This window comes from Delphinapterus leucas, chromosome 19 (genome assembly GCF_059928025.1).
Source record: "Delphinapterus leucas isolate spDelLeu-1000000601 "Yukka" chromosome 19, BTC_Dleu_Yukka2, whole genome shotgun sequence".
NCBI classification, from domain to species: domain Eukaryota; kingdom Metazoa; phylum Chordata; class Mammalia; order Artiodactyla; family Monodontidae; genus Delphinapterus; species Delphinapterus leucas.
The window spans coordinates 13,044,395-13,063,581 of NC_143147.1; the positions used below are offsets into that span (position 1 = coordinate 13,044,395).

Below are 19,187 nucleotides of genomic sequence, written 5' to 3' on the forward strand. Positions count from 1 at the left end.
AACATGCAAGGATTCCGTTCTCACTCAGTTGTCGATGCCCTAGCCCTGAAGATCAAGACATGCCATCTGGGAAGGACATTTTCAAATCCCTGAAAGTGAAGCCTCAGACTGCAGTCTCATTCCAAAGCAGCCCTGCGCTAGGGTTACTGTATGAGAACCACTGGTCAGCAACAGCTAGGAAGAACAGTTACAGCCCAGGAAGGCGATGGAGCCTCAACATTTCTTTCATTTCAAATCCTAGCTCACATGTATAACTTCCGGTTTCTATTTCTCCTCTCCCTGATTTTTTCCCCAAGGCAAAATTCTCTCTAAATAAATCGCAGCCATGAGTGCGAGTTTGGACGCCGAGATGGCTGTTTTTGGCGAAGCTGCTCCCTACCTTCGAAAATCGGAAAAGGAGCGGATTGAAGCCCAAAACAAGCCCTTCGATGCTAAATCATCAGTCTTTGCGGTGGAGCCCAAGGAATCCTATGTGAAGAGCATCATACAAAGCAAAGAAGGAGGGAAAGTAACTGTAAAGACAGAATGTGGAGCAGTAAGTAAAAACATAAGGAGAAAATACTCCCCGCCCTATTCCTCCACCTCCTCGCTTCAAGTTGAAGCCTTCCTTGCTCAGAATCTCTAAGCCTATTGCCAATACAGACACCCTTCTGGTCCATTAACAGACATCAGATCTGGGAGGTAAAAGAAATTCTCAGCAGTAACCTCATTTCTCCCTTTCCCAACTACCCAAAGGACTTTAAAGCCACTAGGCTTGGCCTCCAGCATCTTCCTTCAATTCCTCACTTCCCAGTCTAAATCCCCAAACTTGGGAGAAATAAAAACTAGCTTCTCCTATCAAAACAATTACTATCTATTTAGATAAACAATGTATTCATATCCCCATTACTTCCCCACAAATTGAAGTTTCTTGTAATAAATGGCCAGGAAAAGTGAAAAATTTAACCCATTTAAGTAAAATGATATAAACTGATAAATAAACCTGGGACAAGGAAATGTAGGAGGAAAAAAGTATTTTTTAAAGAGTAGTACGTATTCTAGCTCATCAGAGGAAACAGATTTTCTTACCATCAAACGCTAAGATGAATGTATTTTCATGCCCTTATTTAAAGGACACCGAATAACATAATGGAAAGTGTCCACAACTGTAGTCTTATAATTAAAGCAGATAAACATAAATCCTACCTCCAACCATTAATACAAACTTGTCTCTTACTTTACTTGCCAGACTCTAACTGTCAGAGAAGACCAAGTCTTCCCCATGAACCCTCCCAAATTTGACAAGATCGAGGACATGGTCATGATGACCCACCTGCACGAGCCAGCAGTGCTGTACAACCTCAAAGAGCGTTACGCAGCCTGGATGATCTATGTGAGCGCCTTTCAACATCTCTTTATTCCACCTATCTCTCCAAGTAAAAACAAATCCCACACGTTGAATATTCTGATTTTCTCAGACCTACTCGGGCCTCTTCTGCGTCACCATCAACCCCTACAAGTGGCTGCCGGTGTACAACCCTGAGGTGGTGGCTGCCTACCGAGGCAAAAAGCGCCAGGAGGCCCCGCCCCACATCTTCTCCATCTCTGACAACGCCTTTCAGTTCATGCTGACTGGTGAGTGAGTGATGCATCTATTTACAGAAAGGTGGAAATAGAATCTTTAACAAACAAACAGACTTTGGGCTTTGATTACAATAATACATGGCAGCCACATGGGGCTTCACTGCTTTCAAGAAACTTTCAGAGCTGTAATATCACATATTCTTCCCTGAAATCATTCTATAGATGAGTAAAGTGAAGCTCACTGAATTCATTGACCTACCCAAGCTAACCCAGCTGGTAACCAGAAGCCTCGTTGAAATAATTAGTAGACCTCTGTAAACATATTTGTTGTTGCTTTCTCACATTTTTTTACTTTCTGATTTGGACAGAAAAAAAGTTCAAGTAGATTTTTTTTAAATATCCACATCTACAGCAATCAAGGAAAATAGTTACCAGCCATAGCGGGAAAGCTTTGTGAATTCCTTATCTTTAAAAGACACAGCTAATATCACTAGCCTTTGGGGTAGAACAGGAGTAAAGAAAGAGCCATGACTTTCCTCTCAAAGATTTTGAAGCATTTTCCTACAAGAATAGAAGAAAATAGAAATCCCTCTTTCTTTGAAAATACTTTTTTTTAAGTTTTTTTTTTTTGACGTGGACCATTTTTTTTTAAGTCTTTATTGAATTTGTCACAATATTGCTTCTGTTTTATGTTTTGGTTTTTGGCTGCGAGGCATATGGATCTTAGCTCCCTGACCAGGGATCAAATCTGCAACCCCTGCGTTGGAAGGCAAAGTCTTAACTACTGGACCACCAGGGAAGTCCTGAAAATATTTTTAAAAAATTATATGGAAGTCTGTTATTCCTGTCTTATCAAAGCATAAACAAATGGCTTTGATGCGAAATGTAGGCCCAAATACAGCATGAAAACCTTTTATCGGCACACACCAAATGTACTGCCTTTGGAAATATTCTAAATTCCTGAGTTTCCTGTTCTTCCATGAGATATTAGAAACTGGAGAGGATTTTGCTCCTTTTTGTTTTTTTATTTGATTGTTTTTATGCACTGTTTTTAAATTGTCTTTTAAAGGAGAAGCGGGAAGAGAAAGGGATAAAATAGGAATCTTCCATTACAAATTGGCCAGCAGTTCTACAAGGATATCATACCAGGAAACTGTTCTTTGGTTGTCAGCAGAAGCTAGCTACCTTCCAGAAATTATCCAAATGTGGGCTCATTCCAGAGGTTTTAACATTTAGCAGTTGCATTTACACTGCTATGTACACCACCACCCGTACAGAGGTCCCCACCCCCCCAAGTTTTGGGCCTGCTCCAAATTCAAGATTACTTATCTCCAAACACGATTTTTGTAAAAAAAAAAACACCCAAAACTGTGGCATTTGACCGGTTAGAGACTAGAACACTGTTTTCTTATCTATGCTCCCACTAGATGTGATATGATCTTTCTTGATTTTCCTTCTATTGGAAAAAGAAATCAATCTGAGTATGTTCCAAAATCTGTCTCTACTTCCCTGAATAGAGCTTTGAAGTTCTCTAGAGTCTATATCTACATCTAAATAGCACTCAAATTAGCATCTATTTCTCTGAATAGATTTTTTTAGATTTGAGAATGCTCTAAAATCTATATCAGTATAGAATTAAAGATTTAACAAATCAGAAAATTGGTATATATCCAACATATCAGTCGTATAACTAGTGACAATTTTTGTTTTCATTACTTAGAAACGTGTATAAAATAAAAAGGAAAATAAGTAAATGAACACCAACATTTACAATTCCAGGTCCTTTCCTTTTTTAGTATTACCAGCTGTCAAATTAATATGAAAAACCGGGAGGAGGCCAGGTAGCAGAAAAATATATAAGCTGGAAGTCAAATAGACCTAAACATCTTGATAAGCTATGTAACTATTAGAAAAGTCACTTATTTCTCTCTGGGTTTGTTTCTTCATCTGTTAAATGAAACTTCAAAATTGTATGATTCTTACTGAAGTAGTTACAGATGAAATTATATGATGCCTGGAATTTTCTTTAAAATAACCAAGTGAGTTTAGGATGGGAGTACAGGTTATACAAAGTTGGCCAAATAATAACTGTTGAAACTGTATGTATGATGGGTACATAGGAGCTCTTTATACGTTATTGCTTCTACCTCTGTATACGCTTGAAACTTCCTGTAAGTTTTAAAATTAATAATATTTTAAGAAGAAACACATGATTCTCTGCCTCTTATTTTCACAAATTTTACTCCAAGAGGCAAGTACTATCTGGGAGCTACACACAAAACCAAGATCACAGGCAACATCTTCAAAATGTTAAAAAGGATAAACTGATTAATCTTTACAGAGTCAATAATCTTTGTATTGAATGTGTACTATTTTTAAAAACTGATGGTCTTGATTTCTTTTTTACAGATCGTGAGAACCAGTCCATCCTGATCACGTATGTGATTTTTTTCTTCTTCTCTGGTTTGTGGTGATTGTCTTAGATGTCGACAATGTGAGCTGTAGTTCTGATCTCTTCTCTGGTTTCTGTTTGACAGCGGAGAATCTGGGGCAGGAAAGACTGTGAACACGAAGCGTGTCATCCAGTACTTTGCAACAATTGCAGTTACTGGAGAGAAGAAGAAGGATGAAACTGGCAAAATGCAGGTGGGTCTGACCGGCGTGTCAGAATCAAGACTGGCAGGGCGCACCGAAGCCCCAGATGTGAAGACTGCTCTTGCCTTTGCAGGGGACTCTGGAAGATCAAATCATCAGTGCCAACCCCCTGCTGGAGGCCTTTGGCAACGCCAAGACCGTGAGGAATGACAACTCCTCTCGCTTTGTGAGTCTCTGGGTCACAGAAGGGTTTTCTCAGGCCTTAAATGCCCCAAAAGGCATGTCTGAGTTATTAACTCAATCTCTTCTTACTCGTGTGCTAACACTTTTGTATATAACATCGTCTTTTTCACTTGCAAGGGTAAATTCATCAGGATCCACTTTGGTACCACAGGGAAACTGGCTTCTGCTGATATCGAAACATGTGAGTAACAGGACCATTGAAAATCAAACAGAGAAACAAGTGATGTCATTTGCAGGGATATTTTGCAACACTTATTGAGCATTGAGCCTGCTGGCAGTGTTGCCCGTGAGCTAATGCCAGACTTATCCATAATTGCTGTGTGCTCTATTTACCTCAGTCTCAGACTGCTGGCTCTATAACACATTCTGCAATTCCTGCCTCAGAAGCAACTATGACATTTTCTCCAGGGAAAACAGCAGGACTATCTATGGACTCCTATGAGTTATCTATAGGCTTACAATACATTTCTGTGATTTGCTCTTGATCTGGGCTTTGGTAGGTGTTTCCAAGGTAGTCCCTCACCAAAGAATCTAAGGTGATCTGAGGAAGAAGGGGATATTAAGGATCAATTATAATACAGAGGTCACAGGTCATCCATGTGCAAAGTTGATTTTTACTAGAGCATGCATACTTCAGTCTCTGCTCTTAGATGGTGAGAACCTTGGGTAATTGCAATACATATTTGGAATTCTTACATGTAGTACCAACAGGATCGATCATCACGTTGAAATCTCAATGGAGCCTAACGTAATTTAGGCCCCAATTTTAGCCAAAGACACTGAAGTTCATTTAATATCTCAGCAGCATTAATATTTTTTTCTAATTCAACGTCTATCTCCCTCTCTTTCCAGATCTTCTAGAAAAGTCTAGAGTTACTTTCCAGTTAAAGGCAGAAAGAAGCTACCATATTTTTTATCAGATCACTTCCAATAAGAAACCAGATCTGATTGGTAAGGATGAACTTAAATTCACAGACAAAAGTTAATATTTTTGTTAACAACTTCTAATGTAAACCATACACCCTGAATTCTATGCACCCAGACATGCTCCTGATCACCACCAACCCATATGACTATGCCTTCGTCAGTCAAGGGGAGATCACAGTCCCTAGCATTGATGACCAAGAAGAGCTGATGGCCACTGATGTAAGTCACACACTCACTTTTTAAAACTCCATTATGGGGCTTCCCTAGTGGCACAGTGGTTGAGAGTCCGCCTGCCGATGCAGGGGACGCGGGTTCGTGCCCCGGTCTGGGAAGATCCCACATGCCGCGGAGTGGCTGGGCCCGTGAGCCATGGCTGCTGAGCCTGCGCGTCCGGAGCCTGTGCTCCGCAACGGGAGAGGCCACAACAGTGAGAGGCCCGCGTACCTCAAAAAAAAAAAAAAAAAAAAAAATCCATTATGTATGGAAATGACAATAGCAACCACACCATAAGTGTGGTTACCTTAGAATATAGTGTAAATTCTCCAAAATATGTTAGTCTCTTCTGCCCTAACTTTGTCCTGTCATTTCTCCTGGCAGAGAGCCATTGACATCCTGGGCTTTACTCCCGAGGAGAAAGTGTCCATCTACAAGCTCACAGGGGCAGTAATGCATTATGGGAACATGAAATTCAAGCAAAAGCAGCGTGAGGAGCAAGCGGAACCAGATGGCACCGAAGGTACCAAATGAACCTCCATCTGGGTTTAAATTAGAGAATACAGCAAGAGAAAAACAGGTTATTCTAAACTCACATTTCTTTTGTAGCTGGACTTCTGAGGGGCATGTACACATTTACACACACTGCATGCTTTCCTCACCCCCTTTCCCTCCTCACATCTCCATATCTCCATCTTTCTATGCAGCCCAAATGAACCCTAATAGCCACTTGTAAGGATATATCTAAAAAGCACAACCTGGGGCCAGATCATTAGAGAGGGAATGAGACAGAGCCGTGAGCTTGCTTTGCCTTAGCAATGGCTAGAAGGTATATAGGATAACTTGGCATATTGGTCTATTTCAGCACCAGCTGGGCAAACCTAGTGGAGGGATACAGGGTCTTGCCCAAACACAGAGCTGGGGTTGGAGGACATCTGTGCACATGTGTGTGTGTGTTGTCTATATTTAACCCTCAGACAATCTAGGCAACAAGATAAAAAAGAAACTGAGAAAGAAAAATCATATACTCTATGTATGGAAAGAACATGGAACTTACAGGATCTACCACGGAAGCTAAAGTTATCTGCTCCTTTAAGCCTTTCCTGACCACCCTGGCTTGACATTCTCTCTCCCTCATTTACATCATAGTCACTGACAAAATTTTAGAAGGGGACTCTGTAGGAATCATGCACTAAAATTTAATCCTCACATTTTCAGATAAAGAAACTAATTCGTTGAGGTTAAATTGGGAGGAGCTAAATTGAGATAAGGTGTATTTATCTTACCTTCCACCCCCACCTACTGTGTCTTAAGAGCAGGGACTCTGGCTTTTGTGTTACATAAATTATTTCCATAAACACTGGACATATTTTTATTGTTGCTAAATTTCTCAGGAGTTGCTTGCAACAAATCACCAAAGGCCAGTGTAACTGACTGACCATTTATTAGCAAGTATATGCTCTAATATACAGAGAGCCTCACCTGATCTTCTCTAGAATTATTTAAAGCTTTCTATGTAAATAATAACGAAAATGGATGGAGGAAAATGGAAAGACTACCTTGAAGAAGTACCTGCTGTTAAACAACATTCCTTGAATTGTGTCTCTGCAGTTGCTGACAAAGCTGCCTATCTCCAGAGTCTGAACTCTGCTGATCTACTCAAAGCCCTTTGCTACCCCAGGGTCAAGGTCGGCAATGAATACGTCACCAAAGGCCAGACTGTGCAGCAGGTAAGTGCACAAGCTCAATGAATCACACACATCCCAGGCCTTTCATAGTGCCAACAAACATTACTCTGTCCATGAAGGTGTACAATGCAGTGGGCGCTCTGGCCAAAGCCGTCTACGAGAAGATGTTCCTGTGGATGGTCACCCGCATCAACCAGCAGCTGGACACCAAGCAACCCAGGCAGTACTTCATCGGGGTCTTGGACATCGCTGGCTTTGAGATCTTTGATGTGAGTTTATCTTCATATTAATAAAAAGTGGGAGAAAGGCAATATGGGTTTTGATATACTGAGTATTATTATTCATTTACACTTGTAGTGTCTATATTGCTTTCTCCAGCATGGCACCTAGGACGAAATAGCTAGGAGGTAACTAGATAATAACAGAAGTAATAATAATAGCTAACATTTATCACGAAGCACTTCAGAATGTTACCTCATTTAATCCTCACAACGACCCATGAAGGAGTAACTAATATTACTTCTAATTACATGTGGAGAAACAGATGCAAGAAAATCAAAACACTTGCTAAAGATCCTCCAGCCATATAAGGCAAAGCCACGACAGGAACCTGGCTATGCAACGTTTGGTCCATACACAAGGCACCTCCCGTGGAGGAGAAACGGCCTAGAGGTAGAAGCGCAGTGACAGTTCATAGTTTTCCCTCTTCCAGATTCATCTGACACACACCATTTCCCCTCTGGGCCATCAGCTTTATCATCTATAAAATGAGGGTGTCAATTATTATAAAGACTCCATCAGGGGGCTTTCCTGGTGGCGCAGTGGTTGAGAGTCCGCCTGCCAATGCAGGGGACACGGGTTCAACCCCTGGTTCTGGAAGATCCCACATGCCGCGAGCGGCTAGGCTCGTGCTCCACGGCTGCTGAGCCTGTGCTCTGGAGCCCGTGAGCCACAACTGCTGAGCCCACATGCTGCAACTGCTGAAGCCTGTGCGCCTGGAGCCCGTGCTCTGCAGCAAGAGAGGCCACAGCGGTGGGAGGCCCGCGCACCACAACGAAGAGTGGCCCCTGCTCTCCGCAGCTGGAGAGGGCCCGTGGGCAGCAATGAAGACCCAACACAGCCAAAAATAAATTAAATAAATAAAAGTTTAAAAAAAGACTCCATCAGATCTTCAATTTCTATACCACATCAGGTCCCCCCTTTCACAGACCTGACAATGAGGATTTACCAAATGTTTGGTATGAATAGAAGAGCAATTAGCCTATTAATTTCACTCTGCACATCAACTAAAGGTCTTAAGAAAAGCTTTCCTTAATAATGTGACGCCAAAAGTGAAAATGTGACCTTTATCTTGAGTTGGGGGGGTGGTGGTAAAAGAAGTGAGGCTTTGCAATGAATTACTTTCACCCTTAAATCTGAACCATAACTCAAAGGATCATGGTTATACTTTTAATGCACATTTTTGCCCATGCAATCTTCAGAGGTGGAAAGAGGTAGATTCTACCACAACTCTTGCTGTGTGATTGACAGCTGTGCCTTTAAATAATGCTCAGAAATCATGAAAAGGGTTCATGTCAAAAATGATCATTTTTTTCCCTGGGATTTCTGAAGAGACAACAATCAGTTTAAACTTTATTTCATTACTGTATTCCACATATTTTTGATAAAAGATTTTTCAGTGATGAATTCTACTGCTATAAAAATCCACTTAATGTTGGAAATTTGGTTTTGTGCAGTTCAACAGCCTGGAGCAGCTGTGCATCAACTTCACCAACGAGAAGCTGCAGCAGTTCTTCAACCACCACATGTTCGTGCTGGAGCAGGAGGAGTACAAGAAGGAGGGCATCGAGTGGGAGTTCATCGACTTCGGGATGGACCTGGCCGCCTGCATTGAGCTCATCGAGAAGGTCCGCTTGACTTCTAAAGGAAACCCGAACTGAAAGGATAACTTTCCCAAGTGCCTTAAGCAAGTCCAGAATGTATTACTGTAATCTTAACTAGACTGATAATAGAACAAGTTAGAAAATTACTTTAGAAATGACTTTCTCTTTTCAACTTTTACGTAAGAAGAATCAGAGAGTGTTTAGCTTCACTTTGTCGTAACAAGTTCTGTTCTAACACTGACTCAGATCCAAGTTTAAAGCAGCATCTCTATTGAGATGGTCTGCTTCACTAGAAGAACTACCTCATTTGTTCTAAATCTATCTCCACTATGATCCAAGATGTCAACAATAGAAATAACTATTTTCTAAATCAAAATTAACGCACAGGTAACACAGCTAGGGCTTATATCAAAGGTAATCTGTTTGGAAGTCAAGAGTCAAATTGCTATGCTTCTTCATAATCTATCTTTAAGGGATTAAATGCACAAAATGTCTTAAATAAGGTTTGCATTATTTATACCGTTAAGTTATTGCATATAAAGTAAACATCATTCTAAGTCAGTAAGTCCTTTGCATAGAAAAACAAAACTCTGACAATAGATTAATTCACCAAACAGGGGAAAATGTGGTAATCACAGAACATTTTAATAAGTCGCCCCCACTTATGCAGTGCTGACATTTGGAGTTTATATCCAGCTACTCTTTTAATTGCAAATAATGCTATGGATTGAATGTGAGAAAGAATGGTGGAAAAGTCATTCTACTAACAAAAGGACCTCTTTGAGCTATGACCCTGGTTTACTTTATAAATGTATTTAATTAGGAGTGCTCATAATTCAATCAAATGACAACCAATCACTGTGTCTATATCTTTTGAGACAAGATAGGTTGACACCAATGTCTACTTTTCTGAATTCAGCCACTGGGCATCTTCTCCATCCTGGAAGAGGAGTGCATGTTCCCCAAGGCCACAGACACCTCCTTCAAGAACAAGCTGTATGACCAGCACCTGGGCAAGTCTGCCAACTTCCAGAAGCCCAAAGTGGTCAAGGGCAGGGCCGAGGCCCACTTCTCACTGATCCACTACGCGGGCACCGTGGACTACAACATTGCCGGCTGGCTGGACAAGAACAAGGACCCCCTGAACGACACTGTGGTTGGGCTGTACCAGAAGTCTGCAATGAAGACTCTGGCCAGTCTCTTTTCCACATATGCTAGTGCTGAAGCCGGTACTTTCTGAGCCCCTGATCTAAATTAACCTGTCCCCACAGAATGTTCACATACCATTCCAGCCTCTGGAATTCTACTTTCGTTGATGGGTTTTCTTTTTATCTTAGACAGCGGCGCAAAGAAAGGTGCTAAGAAGAAGGGCTCTTCTTTCCAGACTGTGTCAGCCCTTTTCAGGGTAAAGTACAAATTTAATTTGAAAAATCTATTCAGTTCCTATGACTTATCATAATTAGGATAAGAATAAAGGATTTAGAATAAATTAGGAGGGAATGGAATGTTAATAGGAATGACTTCAAATACTCCTTCTTGTCAGGGCACAGCCAAAGCAATACTCCTCCTGTAGGGCTCAATGTTTTACCTCTTATTCCTTACTATGCTCATCTAATGTATTCAGGAATTCCAAAATGCCCTTAGAAGCTTTCTCGCTATATGATAAGGCCGATTTTTAAGGAAGCACAGCTGAACTTCAAAGGTCTCCCTGTGGAAAGCCACCAATGTTGCCCTTTGAGAATGTTCCTGAGTTCCCCTTTGAGAATTGAGCCCAAGACACACCCTTTAGGACATCCTTCCACCAAATCACATCTTTGTCCTCCGAGGTGGATTTAATTTTTTCTAATAGCTGAAAATTATCTAAAGCCAAACCTAGTGATTTAGATGGATGATTAAGATAGAAAAATATCTCTTAAGAATAACAGTAATAATAACATTACTGCAAATAATGTGATTCTCTTAGATGGCTTAACAGCTGGCTCTTCTACAGGGGAACATATGGAGCATCTGGTCTAATGGCTGCTTGGTCAGGATTTCTGTGGCTAAGTCTCGTTCTTTTTAAAACTAAAATGCAGATACTATGTATGACCTAAACAAGAAAACAGCCCTGTTCTTTTTTTCTCACTACCAATTTGCATTATTTCACCAAATATGCCTGTGTTTCATCAACTTATCCTTGTACATAATTGCAAGATTAGAAACTCACATTACTTATTTTGTTTATTTCCTAATAGTTAACTGAGATATGAAAAATAAAGCAACTCTGCCTTCTCAACGAATATACCTAAGAAATACTGAGAAACAGCTACTTGCTAGTTTTCTGTGGTGGAGTAAACACCACTGTCTGTCATAATCAGTTACTCTATTTCTGGAATAACTCCCCCCATATGATTCAGACTGTGATCATTCTCAGGTACTCAAGATCCACTCACACAAGGTCATACAGTCTTATGATTTTAGACTCTTCCAAAAAAAAAAAAAAAACCAAACAAACCAAAAAACAAGAGAGTACAAGTCCCAGGGAATAATACACTCGAGGAAGGAATGGCAAACATTGGGACAGTGGCTAACCTAGGTTACCACTGTAAACTACTTCTGTGAAAAATATTAGCTGAGAGAGATGAAAGAGGCCTTCGAGGTAATCTCAACTATTTTCAGATGAGGCCCAGAAAGAGAAAAGGGATTTTATAGAGTCAAGCAGCTCATTAGTGGCCAAGCGAGACTGTAGTCCTTTGTCTTCTGATTCCCGGTCAAGAATACTTCCTGTGTGTCAAGGCTACTGAATTTGCAGTTTGTTTACAGGATAGATCCTAGGTGTCATAAATGAATACCAGGGAGAGCTGCATTTCTTCCCAGCACTTTAGCCTTTCGGTTTTTTCGCAGGCTAGAACTCTTGAGACCTTTAAAACACAGAGCAACTGAAGCCTCATAGACCTTTACCTAATATAGTTAGGAAAGTGCCTAGGTTCGTTCCATATAATTACCAAAAAAAGCAATCTGAAATAGAACTTTCTCATCAAGTCCCTTCCACCTGGTTTTCTAGGAAAATTTAAGTAAGCTGATGACCAACCTGAGGAGCACACACCCTCACTTCGTACGGTGCATCATTCCCAACGAAACCAAAACTCCTGGTAAGATCTAAGAGCATGAAATCATCACACAGGCACAAGTCTGAAAATTCAGTGCGCAGTAGTAAGTACTCTGATTTGTTTTTAGGCGCCATGGATCATGAGCTTGTCCTGCACCAGCTGCGCTGCAACGGTGTGCTGGAGGGCATCCGCATCTGCAGGAAGGGCTTCCCGAGCAGGATCCTCTACGGGGATTTTAAACAAAGGCCAGTCTCCCTCTGCCACAGTTCACTGAATGCTGTGACTAATTAATTATTTTCACTGTTGCCCTCTGTTCATTGTTTTTATGTATCCTGCTTCGTCAATACGATGACATTAAGTCAAATAATATAGTCTTGTGGTGCTAGAACAGAATACAGGCTAGAGAAGGTGGCACTTCTTAAAAATAGGACGGAAGCATGCATTAGCTTGTGGAAAAATCATATTGTTTTACTATCTGAACCTAAAAGGACAGTTGGGTTTTCTACTCTTGCTTTTTCTCTTTTCACTGACTTTTTTTGGTGTCGTTTGGTTTTCATATATGATCACACCTTCCTAATCATTCTTTCTTTCTTCGACTGAACAGATACAAAGTTTTAAATGCAAGTGCTATTCCAGATGGACAGTTCATTGACAGCAAGAAGGCTTCTGAGAAACTTCTTGCCTCTATTGATATTGATCACACCCAGTACAAATTTGGACATACAAAGGTATGGCTGTTACTTACACCTGATCCAAGTCCTCTGCCATAGCTGTATCTCCTGTAGTCTGGGGATGATTTGTAACTTTCCCTCTCTCCAGGTTTTCTTCAAAGCTGGCCTGCTGGGTCTTCTGGAAGAAATGAGAGATGAAAAGTTGGCCCAGATTATAACAAGAACTCAAGCCATCTGTAGGGGATTCCTAATGAGGGCAGAATATCAGAAGATGTTGCAAAGGAGGTAACCATGCAGAAGATAAGGACTGTAAGGTCTCTTAGGGACTTTACCTCGCTCTTCCTTATTCATTAACTCTTTCATTTTGTGGTTAATATGCACTTCTCACCCAGTTCCGAACTCACTCTTACAACACATCAGTTTCTGCTTAACCCCTCACACTGGGATTCTCTTCAAAACGTCTCTCCTCCCTCAGTTTCTCCCTTTCATTCACCTCACATACAGCAGCAGGAATCGTTTGCAGTAAACACTATTTCCATCACACCGTATCTGTCTGCGGTTCCCCACGGTCTCCCACATCGAATCCAAGTTGGCTGTGTGTCTGTCAAGGCCACTCTCTATTCCCTACCTCATCTATCATCTCCCACCGCACAGCCTTTTCCAGCCAGGCTAAACAATTTGCTTATCTCCTTTCTCTCCTGTTTGCACAAGCGCTCCCCTCTCAGCCTAATTTATCTCTTTACCAATTCAAAACTTCCATTTCCGCCTCCTCTAATTAACCTCATCCAACCCATCCACCCAGCACTACTGCTGTCCTTACACACACGTTTTGCATTCATTTTGCTCATCTGTACTCATTTACTTCTGTGGTATAAGTGTTCCCAAGTCTTTTCCATGTGTCAACATTATGGTTTATGGCATGATATCTGCCTTCTCAGAGATATGGTTCTTATAAATTGGACCTATAGAAATAGAATCTCCATTTTAACAAGCTTGAAGAGGCAAACACATTGTTATAAGGCAGGTAAACCTTGCCAGTCTATTGCTACAGTGTGCAGAAGGAACATCTCTTATTACTATTTTAAAATGTTATTTAAATAAAACAAATTTCGTAGCTCAATCCATGCTAAATGCTCTGCAGACATTAACAATCTAACTGAGCAGGTAAGAAGTAGGCATTTGAAAGGACTTGAGAAAAGCCAGTCTATTAGGTGAAGAAACTAACAAAAGTTGTTTATGGAGTAGATAATTTGGCAGCAATTAAAATAAGAGGAGAGGTTTCGAGGAAAACAGGGTAAACCATAAGATCAATTTAGGTGGGCAATTAGGAAAGCAAGCCATGCCCTTTCACAGGTCACGTCAGTGTGCCAAAGGCCAAGCAGCACAATTAACTTACACCTGCCACACCCACTCCCAAGTCACTAATATTGTGATTTCTCAAATGTTCTTAAAATGGTATGTGTTGCTCATATATACAAAGGATTCCTCCTCTAAAGTCAGCTTCTTTGCTAATGTGACAGGGACTTGAGAACACACAATCGTTTGGTATGAGCAGTGCACATTAGCAAAGTGGTCATACTGAGGACCGCTCTGAGTGTGAGGGTGTGTGTGGTGTGTGTGTGTGTCCTGCATATGAAATATACAGAATTTGACACATCACTTACATGTGGGGGGGTCATTAAAAGGGGAGTTTGTAGGTAAAAAACTAATAATAACATTGTCTCTAATGGATCAATCTACACTGATACTTTTCGGTCATTTCAGAGAAGCCCTTTTCTGCATCCAGTATAATGTACGTGCCTTCATGAACGTCAAGCACTGGCCCTGGATGAAACTCTTCTTCAAGATCAAGCCCCTCCTCAAGAGCGCAGAAACCGAGAAGGAGATGACCACCATGAAGGAAGATTTCCAGAAAACCAAAGATGAACTTGCCAAGTCAGAGGCCAAAAGGAAGGAACTGGAGGAAAAAATGGTGACTCTCTTGAAAGAGAAAAATGAGCTGCAGCTCCAGGTTCAATCTGTGAGTACTCTGTGTGCTGAATGCACCATGTCATGGAAGCTTTTCTGGAATTCACATACACTCTGGATTTACAAATGGCCTTTTCTTGAAAAAGAAAATTTCTAGTTGCTTTTTTCAGGATTTCACTTAACTTTCAATATTCCTGTGAAGAAGTAAGGCACCAACAACTTCCAAATTGCAAATGGAAAATGGGAGATTGTAGAAGTTATTTAACAATACCACAAATTTAATAGGCATGAAAGAAGCAGCTGAAAGGCAAAGGCCCCAAATCTCAGTCATTTTACTTATCTGCCCTGCCTGCTTCATCCCAGTCTTAAGAGCCCTACTTCCTGAATACAAGTGTATGAGATTGTATTTACACTCATAAAAGACAGTATTTCTTATTTCTCTCTGTATCTCTTTTCCTCAACCCCCAGGATTTAGCTCAATAAATTCATTTGCAGTTACTTGAACTGAACTACCACGGTGGAAGACAGAGCTAGTGACCTCTGTGATCCTTCCTGTGATACTGATCCTGAGTTCTCAAGGCCTCTGTTTATTGGTTAAAGAAGAAGTTGTAATCAGAGTGGGGGCAGGCCTGGCATCAGCACTGTGGCCAAATACAACCTCCCATTTCCTTGGCCCAACAAGCCCAACAATGTCATGAAGAAATCTGTAAAAAAAAAAAAAAAAAAAAAAAGGATAGTTTCCTTAAAATGTTTAACCTATTTTCAACTTTTCCTTCTGATAAGCTCACTTATATGAAGGTTACATTTTCCCAATCACAGCCTCTTCATCTTAACCTCTTTTCATAGGTATTATCATTAGTCAGTGAGTAAATATATACTGAGTGTATGACTATTAGAAATAAAAGCAAAGGAACCCTCGAAGTCCTCATTATCAAACGTTTAAGCATTTTAAAAACTTAAGATATAAACAAACACTGAGAAGTTAAAGAAATTCCCCAGCCCAGAGTAATAAGGTCGTGGCTGAACTGATTTTTATGAGTCCTTTAATCATTTATAAAAACCTCACTGAGTTATGTAGTTTCTCAAAATTACAAGTTCTTATATAGTCTAATATTCATTTTGAGACTAATAGGTAATTCTTAAAATGGAAATGGAAGCCTTGGGCAATTATACAGCACTGTTATGGTCTATCAGGGAGGTTTTGAGTACATGAAAAATGCTTCATGGAAATGTATTTATAGGCATAATGTTACGTAGTTTTTCTTTTTAAAATTCAATGTAGCAACTACTTGTTTGAGGCAATTTAACTAAGTCAAAAATCTTTGAATAATATAGTTGAAATGCTCTTAGCAATCATTTATTCCAATCCTCTTTAATTACAAGAGATAATTGAGGGTAAGAGGAGTAAATCAATTTGTGCAAGGTCATACATATGGAGGCAAATTTGGGGCAAGAACCCAGGCTTCCTTTGGTCCTTCTACTCTTCTACACAATACTTTTTAAAATAGTCAATTGCTTCAATCCAGTCATTTTTCAGGCTAATTTGCTTCTAAATCTATAGTGCCATATCTAATTAGCTATGTTTCTCCAGACGATGGAATGATGTTCAATTAATTTATATTCATACTGAAAAATTCATTAGCATTCAGTAAACACTACTATTTTGTGCAAAGAACAAGTTCAAAATAAGTAACAGATTCTCTCAACAGCTCAGCACATCTCTCCACAGGAAGCTGACGCCTTGGCTGATGCAGAGGAAAGGTGTGAGCAACTGATTAAAAACAAAATCCAGCTGGAGGCCAAGATCAAGGAGGTGACTGAGAGAGCTGACGATGAGGAAGAGATCAATGCTGAGCTGACCGCCAAGAAGAGGAAACTGGAGGACGAATGTTCAGAACTGAAGAAAGACATAGATGACCTTGAGCTCACACTGGCCAAGGTTGAGAAGGAGAAACATGCCACAGAGAACAAGGTATGAAATATATTTGTATACAGCATACAGAGACTCTGCCATCTAACTAAGCTGCTTTAGAGCAGAGATAATCACTTCCTTAACCTTTCTAGGTGAAAAACCTCACAGAAGAGATGGCAGGCCTGGACGAAGTCATAGCTAAGCTGACCAAGGAGAAGAAGGCCCTCCAGGAGGCCCACCAGCAGACCCTGGATGACCTGCAGGCAGAAGAGGACAAAGTGAACACCCTGAACAAAGCTAAAGCCAAGCTAGAACAGCAAGTGGATGATGTGTGTTTTTAATATCCATCTGAAAGGTTTTTTTAATATACTTTAAATTTTTAACAAAGTTTATTTTCTCATTAGCTTGAAGGGTCTCTAGAACAAGAAAAGAAACTTCGAATGGACCTAGAAAGAGCCAAGAGGAAACTGGAGGGTGACCTAAAATTGGCCCAAGAATCCATAGTAGATATAGAAAATGACAAACAGCAACTTGATGAGAAACTTAAAAAGTAGGAACTCCAGAAAAAAAATTCTACGCAACATCATCTTTCAATTCTTATGGGCACTAATATGCCTTGTTCTTCTGTCTAAAGGAAAGAATTTGAAATCAGCAATCTGCTAAGCAAAATTGAAGATGAGCAGGCAGTAGAAATTCAACTACAGAAGAAAATCAAAGAGCTGCAGGTGAGTCATCTCACCTCCATTTGTTTCTGCACTCAAAAAAACTGAAATTGAGGTGAGTTCATGTTAATGTGCTCTGTCACTGCCAGGCCCGCATCGAGGAGCTGGAGGAGGAGATCGAGGCAGAGCGGGCCTCCCGCGCCAAAGCAGAGAAGCAGCGCTCGGACCTCTCCCGGGAGCTGGAGGAGATCAGCGAGCGGCTGGAAGAGGCCGGCGGGGCCACTTCAGCCCAGATTGAGATGAACAAGAAGCGGGAGGCCGAGTTCCTGAAGCTGCGCCGGGACCTGGAGGAGGCCACCCTGCAGCACGAGGCCACGGCAGCCACGCTGAGGAAGAAGCACGCGGACAGTGTGGCCGAGCTGGGGGAGCAGATTGACAACCTGCAGAGGGTCAAGCAGAAGCTGGAGAAGGAGAAGAGTGAGATGAAGATGGAGATCGACGACCTTAGCAGTAATGCAGAGACCATTTCCAAAGCCAAGGTACCCAATACTGTCTTCAAATGAGCAGAGTTAATAACCTGTAAGGACCCTCATTGTTCTCTGGCGTTAAACATTGTTTGTAGGCAGTTTATAGCACTGATCTAAAATTTTGTATTCTAATATATTCCATTTTATTTCATTTTTTTAAAATGCTGGATATAATTTGTTAAGATTATTTCAAAATCTACTTTGTCAGTGTCAAGTATCATTGGGATAAATGAATGAGTTCCAACAATGAGCACTTTGGGGAGATTATGCACCCATCATACCTGAATCCTAGCATGTTCCATAGAGCTGGTGCCATCAGTTTCTACTCACACTTGACGTAAATTTATTCACTCTAAAAATATTTTAAGAATCCAGTGGTAACTTTTTTTTTTTTTTTTTTTTTTTACTGTATTCAATGTCTCATCTTTCATGGGTACCTGTGCCGCAGGGAAACCTTGAAAAGATATGCCGCGCTCTAGAAGACCAAGTGAGTGAACTCAAGACGAAGGAGGAAGAGCAGCAGCGGCTGCTCAGTGACCTGACGGCTCAGAGAGCGCGCCTGCAGACGGAAGCGGGTAGAGATCTCCCTCAGGCCCGCGATTATGGCCCAGACAAAAGCAGTTCCGGGGGTTCTGAATTAATAGCAATACTCCCATATTAGAGGGGAGTAATCAACTATAGGAATTTACTGAGCGGGTTAGAAAAAATTTAAAAAAGCAAGAAAGAATCAGCAGACTAGTTTATTTGTTACACTACAATAGCAATACTGCTTTTTAATCTAGCCAGTTCTGTAACAATATTTATAATTAGATAAAGTATATATTTGTCATGCACATATAATTATATATACAAACTTTAGGCTTGTTTGTTTATGCCATGAACAAATTCCTTTACTTCGGTAATTCTTAGGTGAATATTCCCGACAATTGGATGAGAAAGATGCTTTGGTCTCTCAGCTTTCAAGGACCAAACAAGCATCTACGCAGCAGATTGAGGAGCTGAAATGTCAGCTAGAGGAAGAAACTAAAGTAAGTTTTACCAAAAGTATTCTTGACTGATCAAATCTAAACATATTCAGTTAGGTTCTCCTTTAAGTGTGTAAGTTAAATATCACTGAAGAAATGAATTAAGTCACTGAACTCATACCTCCACAGGCCAAGAGCGCCCTGGCCCACGCCCTGCAGTCCTCCCGCCACGACTGTGACCTGCTGCGGGAACAGTATGAGGAGGAGCAGGAAGCCAAGGC

The 19,187-nt window shown here is 40.8% G+C and overlaps 1 protein-coding gene across 1 annotated transcript; it reads left to right on the plus strand.

Annotated features, from left to right (window-relative positions):
* The first annotated feature begins 325 nt into the window (after positions 1–325).
* Positions 326–18,974, plus strand: LOC111185675 (myosin-1B). The gene is made up of 25 exons (XM_089900140.1): positions 326–535; positions 1,229–1,372; positions 1,458–1,614; positions 3,973–4,000; positions 4,101–4,209; positions 4,292–4,384; positions 4,519–4,582; positions 5,254–5,352; positions 5,444–5,547; positions 5,926–6,064; positions 7,153–7,271; positions 7,349–7,498; positions 8,966–9,136; positions 10,032–10,341; positions 10,450–10,517; positions 12,156–12,243; positions 12,329–12,446; positions 12,806–12,929; positions 13,021–13,157; positions 14,637–14,892; positions 16,570–16,812; positions 16,905–17,081; positions 17,157–17,302; positions 17,387–17,477; positions 17,564–18,974. Exons 1-25 carry the CDS (start codon positions 326–328, stop codon positions 17,975–17,977), a joined length of 3,759 nt encoding a protein of 1,252 aa, XP_089756266.1. The 3' UTR covers positions 17,978–18,974.
* Positions 18,975–19,187: the final 213 nt, after the last annotated feature.

Bases quoted from the DNA above. Each gene is read 5' to 3' on its own strand.
- LOC111185675 (XM_089900140.1), top strand. From the start codon at position 326: ATGAGTGCGAGTTTGGACGCCGAGATGGCTGTTTTTGGCGAAGCTGCT. The intron at 4,583-5,253 runs GTGAGTAACAGG...CTCTCTTTCCAG, and splicing joins TTCTGCTGATATCGAAACAT to ATCTTCTAGAAAAGTCTAGA. The intron at 16,813-16,904 runs GTATGAAATATA...TAACCTTTCTAG, and splicing joins AACATGCCACAGAGAACAAG to GTGAAAAACCTCACAGAAGA.